The following is a 20,521-nucleotide window of genomic DNA, read 5'->3' as shown; positions in this document are numbered from 1 at the left end:
AGGCCTCGGGTGGAAAAATTTTTGGAACGAGGTTCCGAGTTTCTAATGACCATAGATCAGCGATCAGCAGAGAGTGGATACTTAGCAGCTGCTTAGTCTACGTATTGTACGCCTCCCTCCCCTGTGTCCCGAAAGCGCTGGACATGTTGAAAAAGGCTTTAACGAGTGTGGTTGGGGAATTTTAGCATTAATTTACCGCTGATTGCAGCGAATAAATGAGAACGACGGTGTAACGTAGACCTAATAAGCTTGTAGGGTCAGATCATTTGTCATCCCGTTGATACTATGGGGATAGCGAAAACAATAAAGCGTGTCCTGTTTGATCAAAAACAAGGGTACATCAGACGAAATCTCGGTAGCTGGTAGCTATGCCGATCTGACCAGGAATCACGCTGCATCCTATTACAGTGTTACGCCTTCAGTTGAAACTGATGCGCGCCCCAACACATGACACCCGGGGCGTGTCCAGAACAAAACTTCGGAACCACTAGTTCTCAGCGCTACTTCAGCACATGGCGACACTGGTTTTGGTCCTCCTAGTGTCTGCGTGCATGGTTTAGATAAATGGGAAAACCAATATATACCCCGGCGTCCTACCTGTAGTGGGGTCTATTTTGACCACGTGGCCTCCATCGTAGCAGGCGATCCAAACTTTGTCAGTGTGGTCAATTGTGATACCATCCGGATAGCCGAGCTCCTCAAAGCTGGGTTGATTGAAATTTGCAACCACCTTCTGATTGCCTGCAGAGGAATCATGCACAGCAATCGGAGATCATTTAGAGACTTTGCGTCTGCTTATTGTAAAAGGCACTCTGCAACATTTTTATTACCTTCTTTTTTTAATCTTAAATGCCTTCAAAACGCGGTCAGCCAATGCATCTAGTATATAAAATAGGGGGTCACAAAGTATAATTCACCAAAATTACTGTTCTGCACTCATCAGTGAACTTCAAAACTTGTTCTAAAGATTATTCGCTTTCCCCACTACTGCCTTATTCGCGCGCTCGAACTGCGTCATTGCGACTATTGGCCAGCTTCCTTTCAAATTTATCCATAAACGCATTAGATATTCACTTCAATGAAAATCGCATGCAAACGGAAGCAGAAACTGGATGATGTCCCTGCGGCAGCGAGCTAATCACGCAGTTCCGCTTGGTGTGAATAATAATTGCAGCTACCACAATGCTTGTAGGCTTGAGGGAAAAAGCTGACGCGTTTATCAGCATCACTTCAGGGACCCTTTACGCAATGTTTGGACGATGAGTAATTGTCTTGTCGTAGACCAACGAGCCTTCAATTACTCCTTCGTCGCAACGTTAGCGTTTACCCCGTAAGTTATGACATTCACATTGGGTTAATGTGGAAATAAACCTTGCATATAAAAAAAGAGCTGTTTTTCCTGCAGCAAGGAAGGACTTTACGAAGTGAAACAAAGTGTAAAGCAGGTTTGTCGGTTAGTTTGCGAATCACTAGCAAGTGGCGTGACTTGATTGCTAGCACTGAGGACAACCCGAAGGCGCTCTTGCCACAGGGGTTCTTATGCACAGGTGAACACACAAGCGCTAATGTTGGTACTATCACTCAGTAGTCGTGGACTCCATTACCTGTTAGGCGGGGGAAGCGGGGGGGGGGGGGCAAGGAATTGATTTATTGATTATGAGGTTTAACGCGCCGAAGCTATAAAGACTATGAGGTAAGCCGGAGTGGACGGCTCGGGATAAATTTTGAGCACCTGGGAATCTTCAACGTACGCTCAAATCTCGACACATCGCCTTTTTCCCCTTCTCGCCACTATCAGAAAAGCGGCCCCCGCGGCCGGAAATCACACCGGCGTCCTTCGGCTCAGCAAAGGGGGGGGGGGGGGGTCGGCGAGCTTTTTTTCCTGGTAAAGCAGAAATATAAACGCCACAGCCTGCGATATTTTGGAGTACTTTAGGAACCTAAGGCGGTGTTTGAAATTAGAAGGATATTTATTATATAGTGCATTGAATTGCAGACCCACCTTCACGCACAAATTAGCGGAAATAGTGCAAGCGATGGGCATTACTCTACAACTCATAGTCCAAGACTGTCTCTAAGCTACACTCTTAGTCGCGTTCCGGATGGCGTCGTATTTATATGCGGTGGGCAGTCTCAATACCGTGATATAAGAGGCCCTGGCAGACTTCTTTTCCGTGAAAAAACCTCAGGTGGTTGCAGCACGCTTATATTGTCACGAGAAGACGATGAAGATGGCGGTGAAGACGGTGAAGACGAGAAGACGATGAAGATGAAAATGTAACATGGCGGCAGGACAGACGACATGAACGATGAGACAGTCGAACGATCTATTTACAGATTATTTACATGGCGGCCAAACCAGAGCCCGCGCAGGCAGAGCGCACAGACAGATATCTTCGTCGTCGTAGGCTGGGATTACCGAGCCGCGTTGCGTTGCCCTCTTCATCGTCTTCTCGTGACAATATGCTGCGCCAACGGCACGTGTCACGGCTATAAACTAGCCCACAGCCTGACGCCAGAAAATAAATAAAAAAGGGGGCAATCGTGAAGCTCCGAGTGATATGTATGGCTTCCGGCGCATGCGCGTTTCCTCCTCACACAATGGCCAGCGAGCTTCCTTTGCGGTGGCCGACGACGCGCGCCCGATGACGCGCCGAAAGCCGAAAAACATTTAAAAAAAAATCGTGAGCGCACATGCGCAGCAGGAGTGGAAAAAAGTTCGCGCGCGGCGAGTTGTGGTCCGGTGATTTGTCTCTATCGCGCATGTGCGAGGAATTTTAGCCCGGAGCAAGTTGGGGTCCCGCGCTTTGACTTGTTCTGTGTAGTTCATACTTAGTTACGAGCGTTCACACTTTCTCGACCACGTTCGCTTCCCCTGACATGAAATGTGTGTTTCGAGGTCAATGTAACAGTGGAAATAACTGCGAATGCGATGGGGTTATTAACCCTTTCGGCCCTGAATTTTTATTTTAAGCAAAACAGTTTTGTCTGTGTGTTTTCATAAATTTAAGGGTCCCATAAGCCCACAAATGAAAAATAGAGCTTGAAGTAAAAGTAATAACAGATTTATTAATGAGGCAATTAATTAAGACATCTGGCAATTAAAACTTTTGTGTAGAGCAATGACATCACTTTTGCAAATTTTCCTAAACGTTATGACTACGTGAACCTACAAACGAAAATTCAGCTTCGTAGTGCACGTATTTATATATTTACTAACTTGGGAATAAAACTGAGACCGCCATTTTTTTCAGCCTCAGTGTCGTAATTTCGACTTCACCGGAGCTTTTTCTTTTTTGTAGCGAGTAGCTTCACTAAAATGAAACAACAGTGATATCTATCGGTATAGGCATCATTGAAGGACATTGAAGGACAGATAACTGTCTACTAATGCGCAGCATTCTTATGCCACTTGTCTTTAGTGTGAATCATTTAGAGCCAATTTTCGTGGTTTTTCCAAGTCATGTGCGTCCAATTATATCCATTTACCCTATTATAACGATCACAGGTGTTACTTGTGCCAAATCTGCATTTTGTTTTGTAAATGAAGGACGTTATAAGACTCAACATTTTTCGTATTTTTTATGTTTCTTGTTCTTTAGTTTTTCAAAAATCTGTTCGACCAATTATCTCCATCTACGCAATGATAACGATTGCAAGTGCAATTTCCGCTAAATCTGCCTTATTTTGGAAATGCAGGGCGTTATACGGTTCGCCATTTTCCGTCTTTTTTATATTTTTCTTAATTTTTAGTTTCTCAAAATTTGGTTTGACCAATGATCTTTATATACGATATTATAACGATTAAAGGTGGAGCTTACCCGAAATCTGGAAATGCAGGACGTTACAAGTTACAAGGCCGAGCGCTTATCCGGTCTGCGCGAGAAAACGTTTACATATTCTTTGTGTCCTCGCGATCCATAAAAAAAAAGCAGTATCTAGAGGGCCGTCCGACGGCTCTTTACCTGGCCGTCAACGCAGCAATTATGCAGGCGTCGAGACACGATGTTATATAGAGTGAGGGATTTAATATTGGTTCATTACATTGCCAGATGCGTAATTTACTACCGCCCCCTGTTAAAAAAAACAAAGGTCAAGGCGTGTAACCGCACCATCAGAAGAGCTACGACGAGCAGAAAAAAATTCAGTACACCATTTCATGCTTGGTATACTTGCCACTCATGGCGAGACAGCTCTTATTTTTAGTACGGCAGTGCGCCTTACGTGTTAGTTATTTGCAAGCATTGTCATAGGGGGCACTTTCCGCCAATGTCCAAGAATACTTTTCGTAACAAGGCAGAAGAACTGTTATCAATTCCGTTTGCACCGATGGAATAAATCTCCGCACGGCGTATCATACTGTTGGAACGGGCACACAGCATAAAAAAGGTTTCAAACTTTCCGCTCGTACCAATGTACTTAAATTCCCGCAAACCGTACTATTATGCCTCTTTGGTAGAGCTATTCAAAAACAGTGGTCTAAAGGAAGCCACTTGCCGCCGAATGTCTTATTTAAGACTCATGCTTGACGTGCTACAGCATGCAGATTATTTATAACCCCATGTTTTCACTCCCTTGCAGTCCGTGGGTGGTGGTGCAGGTGTTATGACATCCGCCTCTAGATGTGTTGCAGTAGACCCAGGTTCGATTCTCCGTTCGAGTCTATGTGCTTACATGTCTTGCATGATGTAACATGTGTTAGAGCATTCGTCACGGGGTGCTGGCGTTGGACTGGCAATGCGAGCGAAAACAAACGAATAAAATGAATTCTGGCCGAGTGGCTTTTTTTTTCTTTTTTTGTGAAAACCAACGAGGCCGCTTATTTCAGGGGCCGTATGATTTGGGGTCCACTTCGTAAACGGGAATAGATTAGCATGACGGGCCACGTAGAAAAATTACGGCCAGCGGCCCGCCGAACACGCGGCCAGGGGTTTAGGTAGCCCTCTAGTTAGGCGGCCCTCAAGAGGCCGCTTAAACGCCGGGCCGCGTGTTCGGTGGACTGCGCGTTTGGCAGGTTGCTTGCGCTCGAGGCCGCCTGAACCTCCGCTTTATAAGCGGCTTTAAATTGACCCAGCAGACAGCCTGCATGCGAGTCGTATAACCAGGAATTGACTAAGAGTGTACTATTGGGGAAGTATGGATTACTGATCACCAAAGCAAATGAGGGCAGGTATTTAGGAGGGGCCATTTGAAACAATCCCGAGCTGCGTTTTCTGGAATAAAGCATTAGCGCCCAGGATAGTGTAGCAACGGTTTCCGGTAATGGCACTTACTAACATCTCCTTTGGCCAGATCAAAGTCATAAATGTACAGCTTTCTTGGACCCGAGTCGACGAAGAACATCTTTTTGTTGTCCGCCGTCCATGCAATGCCGTTTGGCACTGTGATGCGCTCCACGTGCTTGCGTATGTGCTTCTTCTCGACGCTGTACATGGACCCTTGCTCGGATGTGACCTCCATTGGCTTCTTTTCGATGGCCATTGTACCTGCGCGTCAGAGTTGCAATGGGTCAAAAACGTGGTGTCACGGCCCTGAACGGCACCTCAAGCTTAAAGGAGTACTGACACGAAATTTCTCGCTTTCAGTTTTTATGCTGTAAAGAATACCTATGGTCCCAGTAATTACGAAAATCGAACCGAAAGGCGTCAGCCACCAACATATAATTAATTATAGCACGTTTATTGCAACCACTTTCAAATTCGGTCGCCGCGCGGGAAAATGGCCGTTCGAAGGAGAGCCTGCAAGCGGACTGCCTGACGTCACGGTCTCCGTGACGTCAGGGACGTTCGCTGCATCGTCTGCTACGGATTGCACGCGGTTCACACTAAAGCGCTGGACACATGTACGATTTGTACACTCGATTCGCATGCGACTGATCGTTACGACTGTCACCACGACTAGTCGTACGCGTGAATTTGAGACACATGACCCGATGCGTGCATGCGATGCGTCGTCGGCGTCGCTCCGCCCACCGTTTTTGCTCCATGGTCAACTACGACTATCGCTGAGCTGAATTTGTAGATCCCGCGCGTTTAATCGCAAAAAATGGATAAAGCAGGCAATCGTGAAGCGTTTCCTGCCTTCGGAAACAGTTCGCGCACACGCCGGCCGCGCCTGCCAGCTCGGACACTCAGCGGCTCGAACCGGCGCAGACCACGGTAGCAACCGCTTGTCGCTGCTCTTCTGAATCAATCTGATCGTTAAAATGAAGTTCCACATGCGAGAAAGTAGGTGTTAGTGTGGTGAAAAATTGTGCTTGGGATTGTTATCAGGGCTTATTTTAAAAGCGGCGATCAGATATCTGCCGCGATGCAAGACCGGCCCCCCGCGGCGCGCGGCGGGCGGTGCGCCGACCGGTCGAGAGATGGCAATACCTGCGCGGAAACGTGAAGTGCGCACTTCGCAAGCCTTGCTCACAGCGGTACCGCAGCCAAGCCAAACCTCCTATCGAAGCGAGACCGCCCACAACAACAGCGCAGGCTATCGCTTCCGGTTCCGGAAACAACTGTATGACGTCATGCTGAATCGGCCGCAAAATCGCGGATAGCCTGACGTCACACCCTAAGCGATTTCGCTAGTGCTGCCGATTTGTAATAGTTCGCGGCCAGGGCAATTAAAATCGATTTTTGATGCGTTTCCAGCCTCGGATCGCTCCAAAAATTTCTGTGGGTAATCTGTACAAACTACTGAAGCCAATTATATCGTTATTTAGGCCTCTAAATTTGGTGTCAGTACTCCTTTAAACTTTCTGTTTCGAGGGACGGGGACATTGAATCACTCGCGCTTTCAGGTGGGTAGCCATCTTCGCATAATTCGATGCTACGTGCCATGTCAGTCACGCGAGTTTAATATAGGCCGTACCACTCCAGAGCTTCCGTGGTAACGAAACAATGACTATGAGCGTGAGGCCCGGAAACTGCTCATTAGGTGCTTGTAGCTTCTCCATAATGGATAACCTGACGTAGTACGGTAAACCGGTATGTTTGCACACGTGCACACAGACCGATATCCCTTGTCCTCATGCGCAGAGATTCCCTCTCGCGTACCAGACTCCGCACCAACGCTGGTTCTCCGCCCTTCTATAACTTCGTAAGTATGTTGCAGTTTCAATAGCAGCTTCTTGCGTAGTGGCGTTTGCGGGTCCGGAAAGCTGTCCAATGAGCATTTCTAAAGAAGCATACTAAGTCGTGCGAACCTGAATAGACTAAGGATTATCTCCACCTGGGTAGAGCATTCTGATCCGAAAGTTTCAACTTTACTGACAGGCATAACGCAAAAAACATTAATAGACAGGAGATTATACACAGCAAAAAACATAAATAAATAACGTGGCGAAGGTGTAGGAGAAATTTTGTTAAAGCTGTCTGTTTGTGCAGCGCATGCCAACTCGAAGGAGAAACGCCCGTCGGCCAGTGGTCTTGTTATGAATAGAATTCCGTCACAAAATAATGTTCTGTGTTCATTCAAGGAGCCTCTCATTCCAAATTGTGATAAACTAGCCAAAGAAAAATTACGGTCAGAAAAGAGTCCCCGTAACAATGACTTTTTCTTACGCATGGTGACTCTAGTAGAAAACAAAGGGGTCACAGAACTAGGTCGCGTTTTGTGGAATCACTTACCGACTCTTTTAGCAGCACAACTCTGCGAAAGAGGGGTCAAGCACGGGCAGCGGAAAAAAATGAACTCCAATCCACGCTTTGACGGTGTTTGGAAAGCAAAGCTTTAAAAGACACCCACAACAATTGCCTGTGTGTGCGACATCACTTGAATTCACTCACGTGGCTCTAAAAGGAGTAAAATCCGAGATTCCGCCAGCCGTTACCTGGAATTTGCGGGGGTGGCATTCCGAACGCAGCAGCAGTGTCGGCCACGGCCGGGCTAGAGCGGCGGACACCGCCGCTGTAGCCCGGGCGTGAGTCGGGAGCAGTGTTGCGGAGTTACCATTCCGGAATTGAAATGAATCCGGAATCATTCCACATTTCGCGATCCCGGAATGGAATGGGAATGGAATGGAGACAATACTTGAAGGTATGGAATGGGAATGGAATTAAGGGACTTTTGCCCGGAATGGAATGGGAATGGAATTACATGTATTTTTCCCAAAATAAAGCGCACTTTCCCTTCTACGCGCTGTTTTTTGTCAAAATATGCAAAAATACGCAACAGACCCCGCCAGCCCAAGTTCAAACATTAGTAAGCCGGAGCCTTGAATTTAACAATAAATCAGCATTGTTAAAATCGATTGGCTGATTACAAGCACGGTATATTTATAAGCAGCGATTCTACTACAATTATGTCCTTAAATACAGCGCTGCTAAGAAGTTCGTCTTGATTCTCCGCCTAATAAACGCGGCTCTAAGCCGTTGGTATCCGTCGTGGGCAACTATCGCGGTGGCATCCCTCCCTATCTCTCCCACCAATTCGCCTTGTGATTTTTTACCTTGGCGGCGCTTTCGCCCTGGCTGCGAGCTGTCTCCCCAAGCTTCACTTTTGTTTTTTGCGACCGGAACCGTCGGTGATCGCTTCCCACCTCGCCGTCATCGGGACGCAGGTGCGGTGCTTGTGTTCACAGTGAAAGTTCGCATATCAGCTTACGCCCCATCTCCCTTCGCGCTCCCCCCGCCTCCCCCAGAACGTTTTGCAATACTGGCCCTCCTGTCTAGACACTCGGACGCCTTTGCCCGAAGCAGCGTCTACGAAGGCTTAAAATATTGGTTCGAGAGTTCACCCGAAACAGGAGAGCCCATGTGATAGGAACTGTGGTCACGCCTGCGCCTGCAAGCTGCACGCGGCAAGCTTTGTTCCTAAACGGTTCCGACCTAACGGAAAGCGAACGCTATCCACTTTCCCATGCTTTCCCGACTCGTAAGGGCAGTTTTCTTTGTAAATGTGACGTCAGCTGACTTGGAACGCATGTTTTTCATGGCATCTCTTTTAGTGACAGACAGCGAAGCGAAACCGGCTCTCAAACACCTCTTTTAAGCTGCTCGTTTGTGAAGCGCAGCACACAGGCAGAAGGCAACTGTATTAGTTTACTTTTTGGCTTACACCATTTTGTTACGTAATTTTGATGAATGAAACCAAAATAAACTTTTTTTCGACCTTTCACGGCAGCTAGAGACCTTTATTGCAGCATATAAAATTCACGAGGAGACCTAATTGCGCTGCTGAGCACGAGGTCGCGGTTCAATTCCCGGCCGCGGCGGCTGCTTTCCTGATGGAGGCGAAAAGCAAAAACGCCCGTGTGAACGAGATTACGGCCTAAGGTGGTCAAAAGTAATCCGGAGCCCTCCACTACAGCGCGCCTCATTGCCTGCGTTGCGTCGGCGGGTTAAACCCTACAATATATCAATGAGGACACCTACGCACTTTTTTCTGGCGTAGGGATTTCCACAACACCAGACTGACCAGCTGCCGAACGTGTCATTCTATTATTATCGTTATCATTTTTTTACATCTTTTCTTTCGGTTGATCGCCCAGACCAGAGGATACTTGGGGGAACCTTCATTGCTACTCCACTGCATGCAACTCCTCAAATTAGTTATACAGGCCTCAGTTATACAATTAGTTACGCAGGCCTTGGACTCAGTTTTGCTGAGTCCAAGGCCGCAACGCATTCTTTAATTACTTCTTCAGTTAGCTAAGCCAAAGGTTGCGTGGTGCTAAAGTGTGAACAATCTCCCAATTTCTAAAAGAAAAAAAAACATGACGCAGATTAGTATACGAAACAATGCACTATTCCAGTATACACTAATGAGAGAAAAAAGAATTCTCCCTGCGCATTGGTTCTCATCAAAACACCCATACAAAGGTCGCGCCTGCTCTAAACACAGCCTGAACGTTCGCTCGTGCGCAGTGGATGATACCTGACGCACGTAACTAAGCTTTTCGGCAAGGGTGACATTGCATACCTGCGCACACGCAAACACAGGAAGTTCTGAACCTATCCGTGCTTTCGAGGCGCGCTTGACATGTGTGAGTGCTGACGACCTGTGCGGCCCGTGATCCGTATTTGGTGCAAAGGCAGGACCAGGTGCTCGAGCAGTAATTCTTCCAAGTGATACCACCAGATCCGGAGGTTCTGTTCCTCATCAACAAAATTATAGTTCAAACCATGCTCACGGCCGCTCCATACGCGTGTTAACTGCTTCAGGAATATAATGTCTTCTTCAACCATATTTTTGTCAGCACAAAAATAGAACATGTCGTCACGTTAGCATTAACCCATTCACACTTAAACAATACTAAGGCATCACAACTCCTAAAGACGTGCTGACCATGCAAATACTATAATAACTACCTGGAGAACTGCCCCTGTGGGAATTAATCGGGTGATTGCACTGAACGAGATATGCCACAAAGCCACTATCCCTCGACCTTGGTTGCGTGTTTTGTGTATTTTAACAGTTCTTAACGCGTGTAATAACATCAGCCTAATGGTGGGTTAATTGGTAACTTGATAATCACCCGATAAAACCTTGAGGAATTAGAGGAATGGAATTGAACTGCCCGGCAATTCCCGGAGTGGGAATGGGCGATGTTCCGGCATTCCGAGGAATTGAAAAGAATGGAATTCAGGCAACTTGTAATTCCCCGGAATGGAATTGGAATGGAATGGGGACGCCCATTCCGCAACACTGGTCGGGAGAAAGAAAAGGGAGAGGAGCGTCTTCTGAAGGGTGAGACAGCGGAACCTAGCCATCTTGATGTACTAGCTTGGGGCTACACCACCGCGCGACAGGAGCACAGACACCGAAACAATTCGGCATGTGAGCTTAGTGATTCCCATTATACAGATTTGAACTTGTTACATTAGTAAGTTCGAGAATTGCGAGAAAGCTGATGGAACTTTTATAATCGCCATTCCTCAGAACCAGTTGCTACTTTCGCCTTTTACAATACCTCTTAAAACACAACCCAAGTGGTATTCACCAGTTTAGAAAACGAAGTCCCATTCGTGGCAAGCAGTGCGCAAAATGTAGCGTTTCTCTATCGGCCACATGTCTATATGTAAGTTTTACATTTTCTTTTCCCGCCCTGGTAACCAATCTTTAAAGTATGTTTGCCGTACGACGGCAAACATACGGGTGCGGGTTATCCAGGAGGTGCTGCCGAACAAGTTCATCAAGCCGTGCGAAGACAGCGTGCAATGGACGCAAAGCTGCGCCAAGCAAGCTCAAAACAACCGTAGCTAAAGCAGACGACAGAGCCATACCTCCGATGCCACCGCGGCGAGCAGGCACTTCCTCGCGGGGAACGTTGGGTGCATTCGGCGTGCCATGTACACTGAGCTCCGTGTGTGAAATCCCCCGTCGAAATCGCATCGACGTTAGGAAAAACCAATTCTTGGGGTCCAGCACACGTGGCAGAAAACTTCTCAAAGAAAGAACAGTTCGACAGTTTCCTGACTGTTGGGCCGCAATGCTTCAAGCGAGAAGGAAGCGACACTGCACGCGAAGTGACATCGTCGATCGGAAACGAATGACGCGACACAGCCTCTCGAAAGATAGAAATTCAAGCACGTGAAAGTGAAGCGTCCGTTCAACCCCGAGATCAAAACCATCTTCATAGCATTGATACATACGCAAGTGGAAAACGCTGAGCCAGCTTAGCTTGCTGGAAGGTACATCGAAGGCGAACAGGTAAAGAAATAAAGACCACGGGCCAGGAGATTCAGGGCACATTCCGAATACGAATCACCCGTGCTCGAACGAGAATTTATTGCCTAATTTGCAAGAAACTCCGATACAATCAATGCCGCATGCCCCGTCTTAGCCAAGAAGGTTGCCAAAAGGGGACATCGTGCTTCGAAGCATCGATGGAGGATGAAGTAGAAGACACCTGCTACCTCGCGTCTTCAAAGAAATGACATCGGGCTGCACACCTACGCAACAATACCTAGAATAACCTGTTCTGCACCTCTGCTCTTCCCGACCACTAGCGTCAACGTCGGGGGTAGGAGTATGTTACGGATTTATTGAAGAGGAGGAAGGCGACCAAGGCGGCTATAGCCGCATACTATCACGATGATCGGCAGACGAAAAAGAGGCAAAAAAACACGGTTCGGCTCAGCCATGGACTCGCGTCCGTGTCCCGTTTTAGGATACTATGGTATTATAGAACGAAAGAGACACAGACTTCGGGACAAGCCGAGTAAACAGAATAAGACTGCAAACTAAAGAGAAGTCACGGAGTTTGTGGACATTCGCCTAAACTACGAACCAATTTCATCGGGCGGAAGGTCCTCCCCTTTTAAAAGGCGAGTTGAGACGTGTAAGCCTTAGTCGAGGCAAGTGCAATTCCGACCAAGACGGTGTGGGAGACGAGGTATTAAACGCAAGAAAGGCCGCTTTTCCTTCCCTGCAACAGCACAGAGTGGCGTCGTACCTTCATCGCCAATCCAAAACAAGCCTGTCATTAGAAAGTAGCATCGGACTTCAAAGGAGCTATGGAAAATTAATGTGCTGACGGACGGCTACCGAACGGCTAGAACGAGACTGCGGAATTGACCATCATTTATTATTTTCTGGGATGTTTTTCCTCCTCAAGCCTTTTATATTCATACATGCACCACTGTCGGGGGCGGGGGGATGTTGCGGAAAAAGAGGAAACGGCGTGCAGAAGTACAGATCATCATGTGAGCTAGCAGGAGGATTAAACGAGCGTTGTCAGCAAAGCCATCGGCACAGCTACTGTTCTTTCACACTGATCACGCGATCACTTCTTGAGACGCAGCAGCTATGCGCCGTGACCGAGAAAACTTCACTTCACACTGCGCACAAATTACGCATGAGGGAGTAACGTAATCGTCAGTGATTTATTATGCGAGCAGTCGAACGCCAACCTTCGAGCGAAGCGAAGCTGGCGTGTTTGGGGATTAAATATAGCCAAACTGAAGGAGTGTGCCGTGCCTTTTTTGCCATTTTTCTTGGCACGTTGACTCGCATTGTCACCGGCAGTGATGGGCAGGTCACTATCTATAAAGTAGGTCGTGGCTTCGACTTCATTCAGACCCATTTGCAGGTATTCGAAGTGTAACACCGTGGAAGCCTTCCAGTCATCGGTGGCCTCCCGGAGTATACAAATATTGAGAAGTCATACAAATACGCCCAGCTCCATGCCCTTACGGAAATCATACCAATTTTCCTGGAAGGCCACGGCATCTGTACAGAATTCACTCCCGCCGGCTGTGCGCTACCTGCCCTACTGCCACCTATCATTACACCACAACATCCCATTCCTTGCCCGCTTCCATCATGGGACGTCTTCATCGTCGTCAACACGAAGCCATTCCCCTCAAGGGTTGCGAAACTTTACCATACTGAGGAATGCAGACGCACGGCCCAAATTACTGAGCGGAACGCCCCTATCGAGTTTTACACCTGTGCCATTTCGGATCCAACCTTGAATATTGCCGCATTAGCGGTCTCAATCGACATTCCGTGCCACCTGCTGACAGGAATACGGAACAGTCTTTTCGTCTACCGACCTCCAACTCGAAGCAATATTAATCGCTGCCCACCAACTCGAATTTAATGACTAATCTTCCTACCAGCCTCATGCAGCAATCTTCACAGGTAGCCAGCAGGCCGGCCCCGCACTAGGCCGGCAGCATTATTAGGATTTCATCTGCGCCTCTATCAAGATGCTGGCCAGGAGGCTACATCACACTAAAAATCTTCCAAGTTTTGGTACACAGGGTTCGATGTCTCTCCGCTAACTCCATCAATAGGGCGGCGCGCACCCAGGCGCACCCGATCTCACGCAGTTTCCCCTCATCACGACGTCAGTTTTCCCCCGTTGAAGCCCGCCCCGCCTAGAAGCAGTGCGCTAGAGATCTACTACGCAGCCACATCCCCACCACCGACTAACATTTACCTCCAGGATTTGCCCGCGACCTCCAGGTTCCAGTGCCACCCCTCGCTCAAATGGGGTGGCGCTTACAGTAGATATGTTTTACAAATGGCGCTCTTAGATTCACAAGAAAGGGCGACCAGCCATTCCAACCCCCGGAAACGCCACTCGAAATAACCCCCTTTCCCGTGCATAACGTGCTCTACAGGAGCCGCACCAAACATTGACCATCTACTCTGGACTTGCATGGGACCGCACACAGAACATACCTCTTGAAAAGCAAGCAGTAACATTTTTGCGGGACTGGCATTACTTACCCTAAGCCACAGCCAAGCAGGTGTGGCCTCATTGTGAGACTTCGCTCTAGCTACCGGCGTCCATTTGCGCATGTGGAACCTGGTTTCGACTTGAAGCTTTGACCCCATCCCACCCACTCCAACGTGGGCCCAGTCGATATCCTTGTGTTAATAAAGTTTCTTCAATAATTCATTTAAGATGCAACGCATCTCATGCTCGCCCCTCTGTCCTTCCTGCGTCTGTCCGGCGTTGTCCGCACAGCTGCGCCTCTCCTGCTCTCCTCTCTCCGACAGCGAACACTCTCTCCGAAACAGCTGCGGCTTGGCGCAGCGCGCTCTCACTCCGTTGCTAGGCGCCGGTGGGCGGCGCGGCGCTCGGCGCTGCGCGCGCTGCGCATGTGCAGTACTCTCTCTCTCCGCGCTCTCCTCTCCTTCGGGCGCTGTGAATATAAAGCGGCATGCCGCGCTCCGACGGTCTATGTCGACGGTCGTCCGCGTTACGCTTGCACTCTCTCGCAGTACTGGACGATTGCTTGATCCCCTAACGGTGCACTTTACGGACCACAAGGCACTCATTCTCGTCTGCAATAAAGACCGTAAATGAGCATACGTGTACTACATGTGCATTGCATGGTGAAAATGGAAAATTACGCCCACCTCCCCTTCGCGTGAGAATCCCTGCTATAAGCGTAATCAATACGATGGAAAACGCCAATGGAACCCCCCCATGAGATGCGTTGCATCACACCAGGGTTCCCGCGAGGGGAGGTGGGCGTAATTTTTTCCAGGGTCGTTTATTTTTGCCACCATTGCTGTTCACGCTTCTGCCGCCGATGACTGCTACACTTCGTATTTGACGAGACACACGAGCCAATCGCCTTATCAACCGTAACTCGCCCCGAGAAATCTGCTCCTTCGCGTTTAACCACGCCACGCGACAGCAAATTTTGGCGCCCATAAGGACAGTAGGGCACGTCATGAGCTTCAGGAACGGAACCAGGAAGGGAACAATGTGAATGTTTAGGAATCCGCCTCAGTACCCCTGCAGTGCCGCAACCAACACACTCAGCAGCATGCGGAACACTGAACAGCGAGCGCACATCGCTGGTGAACAGTGGGCATGCGGACGCCTGGTCACTTCGCCGTCAATGTTGCATACCGAGCAATGCGAGCACACCGTAACTACGAAAACAGAGTCCCTTTAAAAGCATTGAATGATTCTGGTAACACCCTCTTTTCCTCACTTCTGCGACCTCGTGAACGGTGGAGCCGCTCACAATAAGCTTTCGCTGAGGTGGGCGCTTTAATTGCCCACCCGATGACATGACGCCATGCCTCCCCACGCTACGCACCGCGTTAAGGCCAGAATACATGTAGCGAATATGCGACGAAGATACGACGAACAACGCCCGGTGGAGCACTCCCGACGCTCGGCGGCGAAAAAAAAAGAGCAGTGGCTCAGCTCGGCTATGCCAGGACACACGTAGTGTGAGCTGAGGTTCAGCTGGCTATTCTTAACTTACCTGGTTGTCTAGAATGAGCTTGATTATCATAGTATTAGCTTGATTATCATGCTTTCTGTTGCTTCAATGACACACACACGGTATACGCATTTTGCGACACCTTCATATTTATTTTTGCCAATGTCTGGTTGCTTCTCTATTGCCACAAAGACGGCTCGGTGGTTCGGCGCAGCGTCAGACTTGGCTAATGCAAAAAGGAGGCTCACAGCTGGGCACGCGCCGGCGCCAGTGCGTCTGCCGCGGCTATCACGTCACTTCTCTTGAATGCTCAGACCGGCGAGGCGCGCGCGGCGGCGGCGGTTCCGGCGCGCCAGGTGTGCGCCGTGTGACGTCACTGCTCCTCGTGCATGCGCAGCACGGCTCTCCAGGAGCCACGCGAAACTGCTCGACCTCGGCCAGTGTAGCTCACGCTACTAAACGTCGTCAGCCTGCGATTTAGCAGGGTCACAAAAGTTCGTCGGCCGCGGAGCGGCAGCGAGCGGCCAACCGAAGGAACCAATCAGGTCTTCAAACTTTCCCTCAATGGCGTATGGCGTGTACAGGTCGCTGCAGACGGCCGCTTTGGAAGAGTTTGATAGACGTACGCTTGTCCCGCGCCTACTGGAGCTAGAAAAACGTACTGTAAATCTGAGATCGATTGAGGAAAATGGTGTTGCAAGAAGTGAAGTCCGCGATTTTCTGACAGCTCAAGCCACAAACGCAACACGGTCCCGACCCAACTACCGTGGATTGTGTCGCCAACATAGGCATATACAATAGGTTTGATTAGGTTAAATAAAGGTGATCCGGCTACATAACTTGTATTAACAGCAACATGGGTCCTGTTTGCTAGATCGGCGTGGGAGGAACAGGCGATGTCTCTGGGAGGGCCTCTCAAATGCAGCAAAATACTAGAAGCAGCCACCCGTATGTAGCCAGAGCTGGGCCTCGCAAACTCTATTTTGCACCATAGCGCCACCTGTCGAGATGAAGTGAAAGTAGAACGCCGGTTTCATTCTCTGGAAGTCGCTGGTTCGAATCTCCCTGGGGACGTTCGTTTTTTAAATGCAGAGCATTTCAGTAACTCACGATGTCACCCGCGTTGGCGTCCGTAGTCCGCACCGCACCCCTCCCTACTATATAAAAAAAAATAAATACTTTTAAATGCAGAGCATTTCAGTAACTCACGATGTCACCCGCGTTGGCGTCCGTAGTCCGCACCGCAGCCCTCCCTACTATATAAAAAAAATACTATCCGGCGCCAGGTTTCGATCCCTCGACCATGCGGGCGGAACGCAATGTACACGTCGCTCTACCGACTGCGCCACAAAGCCGACACAAACAGGGAGGCTACGACGCGCCCTATATCCTTGACTCATTCAAATTACTGCTGACGAGCGCTGTCTCGTTAGCAGTTGCCACAAGTGCAACAACATTAACGTAACGCAAACTACTTAACGTCGTGCGGGGCCCCCGTGAATGCTCTGCATTTGATCGTGCCCCTCGCGAGGGGGATGTTGACGCTACCTCTTGCAGAGACTGAGTGCAACCGCCGAGAACAAGATCCCACGAGTTGAGCGCGCGCTGTGGACTGGTTGCGCCATCTGTCATATGCGACGCGAACTACTATCAAGGCAGTGCGGAAAACGAACGCGCGAAATACAAACCGGGCTGTGAGGAGAAAGGGGAAATAAACTTTCTTTTTTTTCCCTGTTACAGGTGGTAACTGTCCTAGGCAATATTCCCCTCTCTGCTTCTCGTCCACCAGCATTCTAATCTTCTTTTCATCCCCTCGACAGCCTTGAGGTTAACTTTCTCTCTGATACCCTAAATCCTAGGGCTTCTGGAAGCCCAATATTCCCTTCATGTAGATTTGGATGGATACCCTGACATTCTAACACTATGTGCCGCACAGTTGCTGTTTCTTTTCCGCAGACCACGCATACCCCATCATTTTGTGAATACTTCCCCACAAAACTCTTAGTTCGCAGGCAACCTGCTCTAGCCTCAAAAAGCAAAGCACTGCCCTGTGAATTATCGTAGAAATTTTCCTTTCTGATGTTCAATTTCTCAGCCCTGTACATCTCTAACGACGTTTTAGCTTCCATTTTTTCCCTCCATTTATTTGTTTCGATCTGCCTTGCCTCTTCTTTGGTTACCTTGGCTGTTTTGGATTCTCCACTGTTCTTCCGTATTTCATCGTTGGCCTTCTGGTCTTTCTTACCCACTGCGTGTCCACGCTTTTCAAGTATAGATACCTAAAAACCTTAGCTTCTAACCTTCGTTGATCCATTGCCCTCAACCTCATCTCAAAGAAAATTTTACTCTTAGCTTCTCTAACTTCAAACGACGCCCAGCCCATATCTCCCTGAACTGCTTCGTTATTTGTTTTTCCATGCGCGCCTAAGGCCAGACGTCCTACCGTTCTCTGGTTTACTTCAAGGCCTGATAGAACGACGGATTTTAAGCAGAGTATAGCATTAGCAAACGGGAGACCCAGAACCATTACTCCTTTCCACATTCCTCTTACTACTTCATATTTGTTATATCTCCACAGAGCTCTATGCTTCATTATAGCTGCGTTTCGCTTTCCCTTAACCTTAAGTTGCTCCTCGTGAGTTCTTAAGTAGTTATCCGCTTCGTTTATCCACACTCCCAAATATTTATATTCCTTCACTCTGGGTAATTCGCCTTGCTGGATAGACACTCCATCAGTGGTAGCGTCATTGAAAACCATTATTCCTGATTTTTCTGTACTGAAATCTAACCCGAGGTTGGTGGCTTCCTGGCCGATAATATTTATTAGCCGCTGCATATCGGTTTGGTTATCAGCTAAAAGAACAATGTCGTCTGCGTATAACCTTCCCGGAATATGCTGTTGTACCACTTCGCCTTGCCGCATATGGGTTAGGCTTCCCTGATTTTTTCGCGTCTTTTTTTTTCGGCAAAGGTGAAAATTGCGAATGTCAGTTTGTCCGAGTGCACATGAAACGGACCTGTCCAAATGCCCACCTAGTCGAGCGCCCAGGGCAACGGCGCATGCTAACACCAATTCATCTTTACTTCACACAAGGTTAACTGCGATACTTCGTAATTACTGGAGGAGAATCTAACCGGCGTTTAGTGTATACAGTCCTCCAATAGAGAACGACTAATCTAGCCCTGCACGTGCGCTCTGCGCGGCACTGTGCTGCAAGTATAAAATCTCGTGCATCGTTCGTCACAAGTATCTTCGAGAAATGAGCTCTCAAGAGATACCAGCGTGTCGCATTAGTGAAAAATACAGTTGAAACAGGCAAGCAAGGATGAAGCGAACCCATGCGGCTCGTTGAATAAATGCGTGCTGCGCATGATTGCAAGGCAGATATATTGTATATTTATTTACTTCCTTTTAATGCTTTTGAGAACTGAAAACGCCTATTTCAGCAGAGGAAACGCCCCTGATTCCCGCACAATCGTCATACGACGTTCAACACAAGCGGGAAGCTGCTTCACTGGGCCTGTGTACTGAACGCCGCCGTTGATTCTGGGCACGGAGAGCAACCAAGCACCCTATGTTCATCCCGACGAACATACGGCGTCCTGCGGCGGACTTTCCGCCGCGCGAACTTCGCCGTGAAAGTTCGTTCGATGTATTCTGGTCTCTAGACATCATTGCCGAAACCAGCAAATGAAGTAGGCTAATAGAAATAACTACGCACCAGCATGCGCCATGCACCACCTCAACGAAACGCGGAATGCCTGATATACGGCACGCAGTTTAACATGGAACGAGCGTCCATCACGTACCGGTCCAAAGCCTTCCGGCGGCATCGCACTTGGCGTCGTTGAGCCGGGTGCCGGCGTTCTCCGCCTCCACCATGGCGATCAGATCTTCATGCTTCTTTTTCATGTCAGTCACCTTCACGTAGTGGTTGTGCCCAATAACGATTTTGTGGTGCTGCGTCGCCAGTGGGATCGCAAACGGAATTTTTCCCTCTGCGTCCAGGAGACGAGAAAGACGAACAGGTGTTTGACGCGCCAGCCGGTCTTCGAACTCCCACTTCTCTTTGCAATAATTAGCGATAAGTGGAGGATCACCTCAGTTGGAAATGAGGAGACAGTGCTTCTTGCAGCTGTGGCTGACGCGACAAGGGACGCGGCCTTAAAAAGATTCCCAATGCACTGGTGTGATTAACCACGTAAATTTAGGATTGTCACAAGCGAGTTTAGAATTCCGTCTCCTCCGTCCTTTCCTTTCGTACCGTGTTTACCGGGAACCGACTGCGCCTGTGCACGACGTCACGGCGAGGAGGACACCCCCCACCGCAACGAATACGTGGGCATTGGTAAGGCCGGCCCGTGGAAATAATCCACCCTCCACGAACGCATGCGCAAGTGCCCAGTCGGGTCCCGGTCAACACGGTAAGCATATAAAGGACGGAAAAGGCAGAGTGCTAAAACTCTTTAATAATGGCTGTATCAGGAAATTACCGCGTTTAAAACAGGCATGAGCGTTGCGCTGCTGGCGAAAAAAGAAAACTGACGTTTTCCAAACTCGATCTCAAAAACCGAACGCGTATCGACTTCTTTCGTTGCCAAGGTCGACGCAAGGCGGTAGTCGACTCGCGCCCCTGCCAAGTCTACGCCTCCCTTCTCTTTCCCGCTCACCTCTCATTCTGTTCCTATCCCGTCTCACTCCACCCAAGATAGCATGCCATTTACCTCGTTCCACTGCTCCAAGTCAGGTGCCTCGATGCCAGCGATGCCGTACGGCGGAGACTCGCGTGAATCGAGCCACCATACTACAACTTTTAGAGAACCACGTTGCCGTTCACCACGAGCGTTTCAAGCGCAACGCTGAATATATCTAGTAAAACCTTTCTTTG

At 48.8% G+C, this 20,521-nt stretch overlaps 1 protein-coding gene across 1 annotated transcript in view; it reads right to left on the bottom strand.

Moving 5' to 3' along the window:
• The window catches only part of LOC144164224 (regucalcin-like), a 42,188-nt gene that overhangs the window by 10,230 nt on the left and 11,437 nt on the right, over positions 1-20,521 (bottom strand). Inside the window, exons 2-4 of the mRNA XM_077694766.1 lie at positions 19,443-19,631; positions 5,274-5,486; positions 598-741 (exon numbers count right to left, since the gene is read on the bottom strand). Of these exons, the coding sequence (XP_077550892.1) occupies positions 598-741; positions 5,274-5,486; positions 19,443-19,631 (546 nt within the window). The remainder of the gene's footprint in view (positions 1-597; positions 742-5,273; positions 5,487-19,442; positions 19,632-20,521) is intronic.

Source organism: Haemaphysalis longicornis, unplaced genomic scaffold, assembly GCF_048455015.1.
Source record: "Haemaphysalis longicornis isolate Haplotype H1 unplaced genomic scaffold, Haemaphysalis longicornis Haplotype H1 scaffold_1, whole genome shotgun sequence".
Classification (NCBI taxonomy): Eukaryota; Metazoa; Arthropoda; class Arachnida; order Ixodida; family Ixodidae; genus Haemaphysalis; species Haemaphysalis longicornis.
The sequence above is the reverse complement of the archived record's forward strand: the minus strand, read 5'-3'. Positions and strand labels throughout refer to the sequence as shown.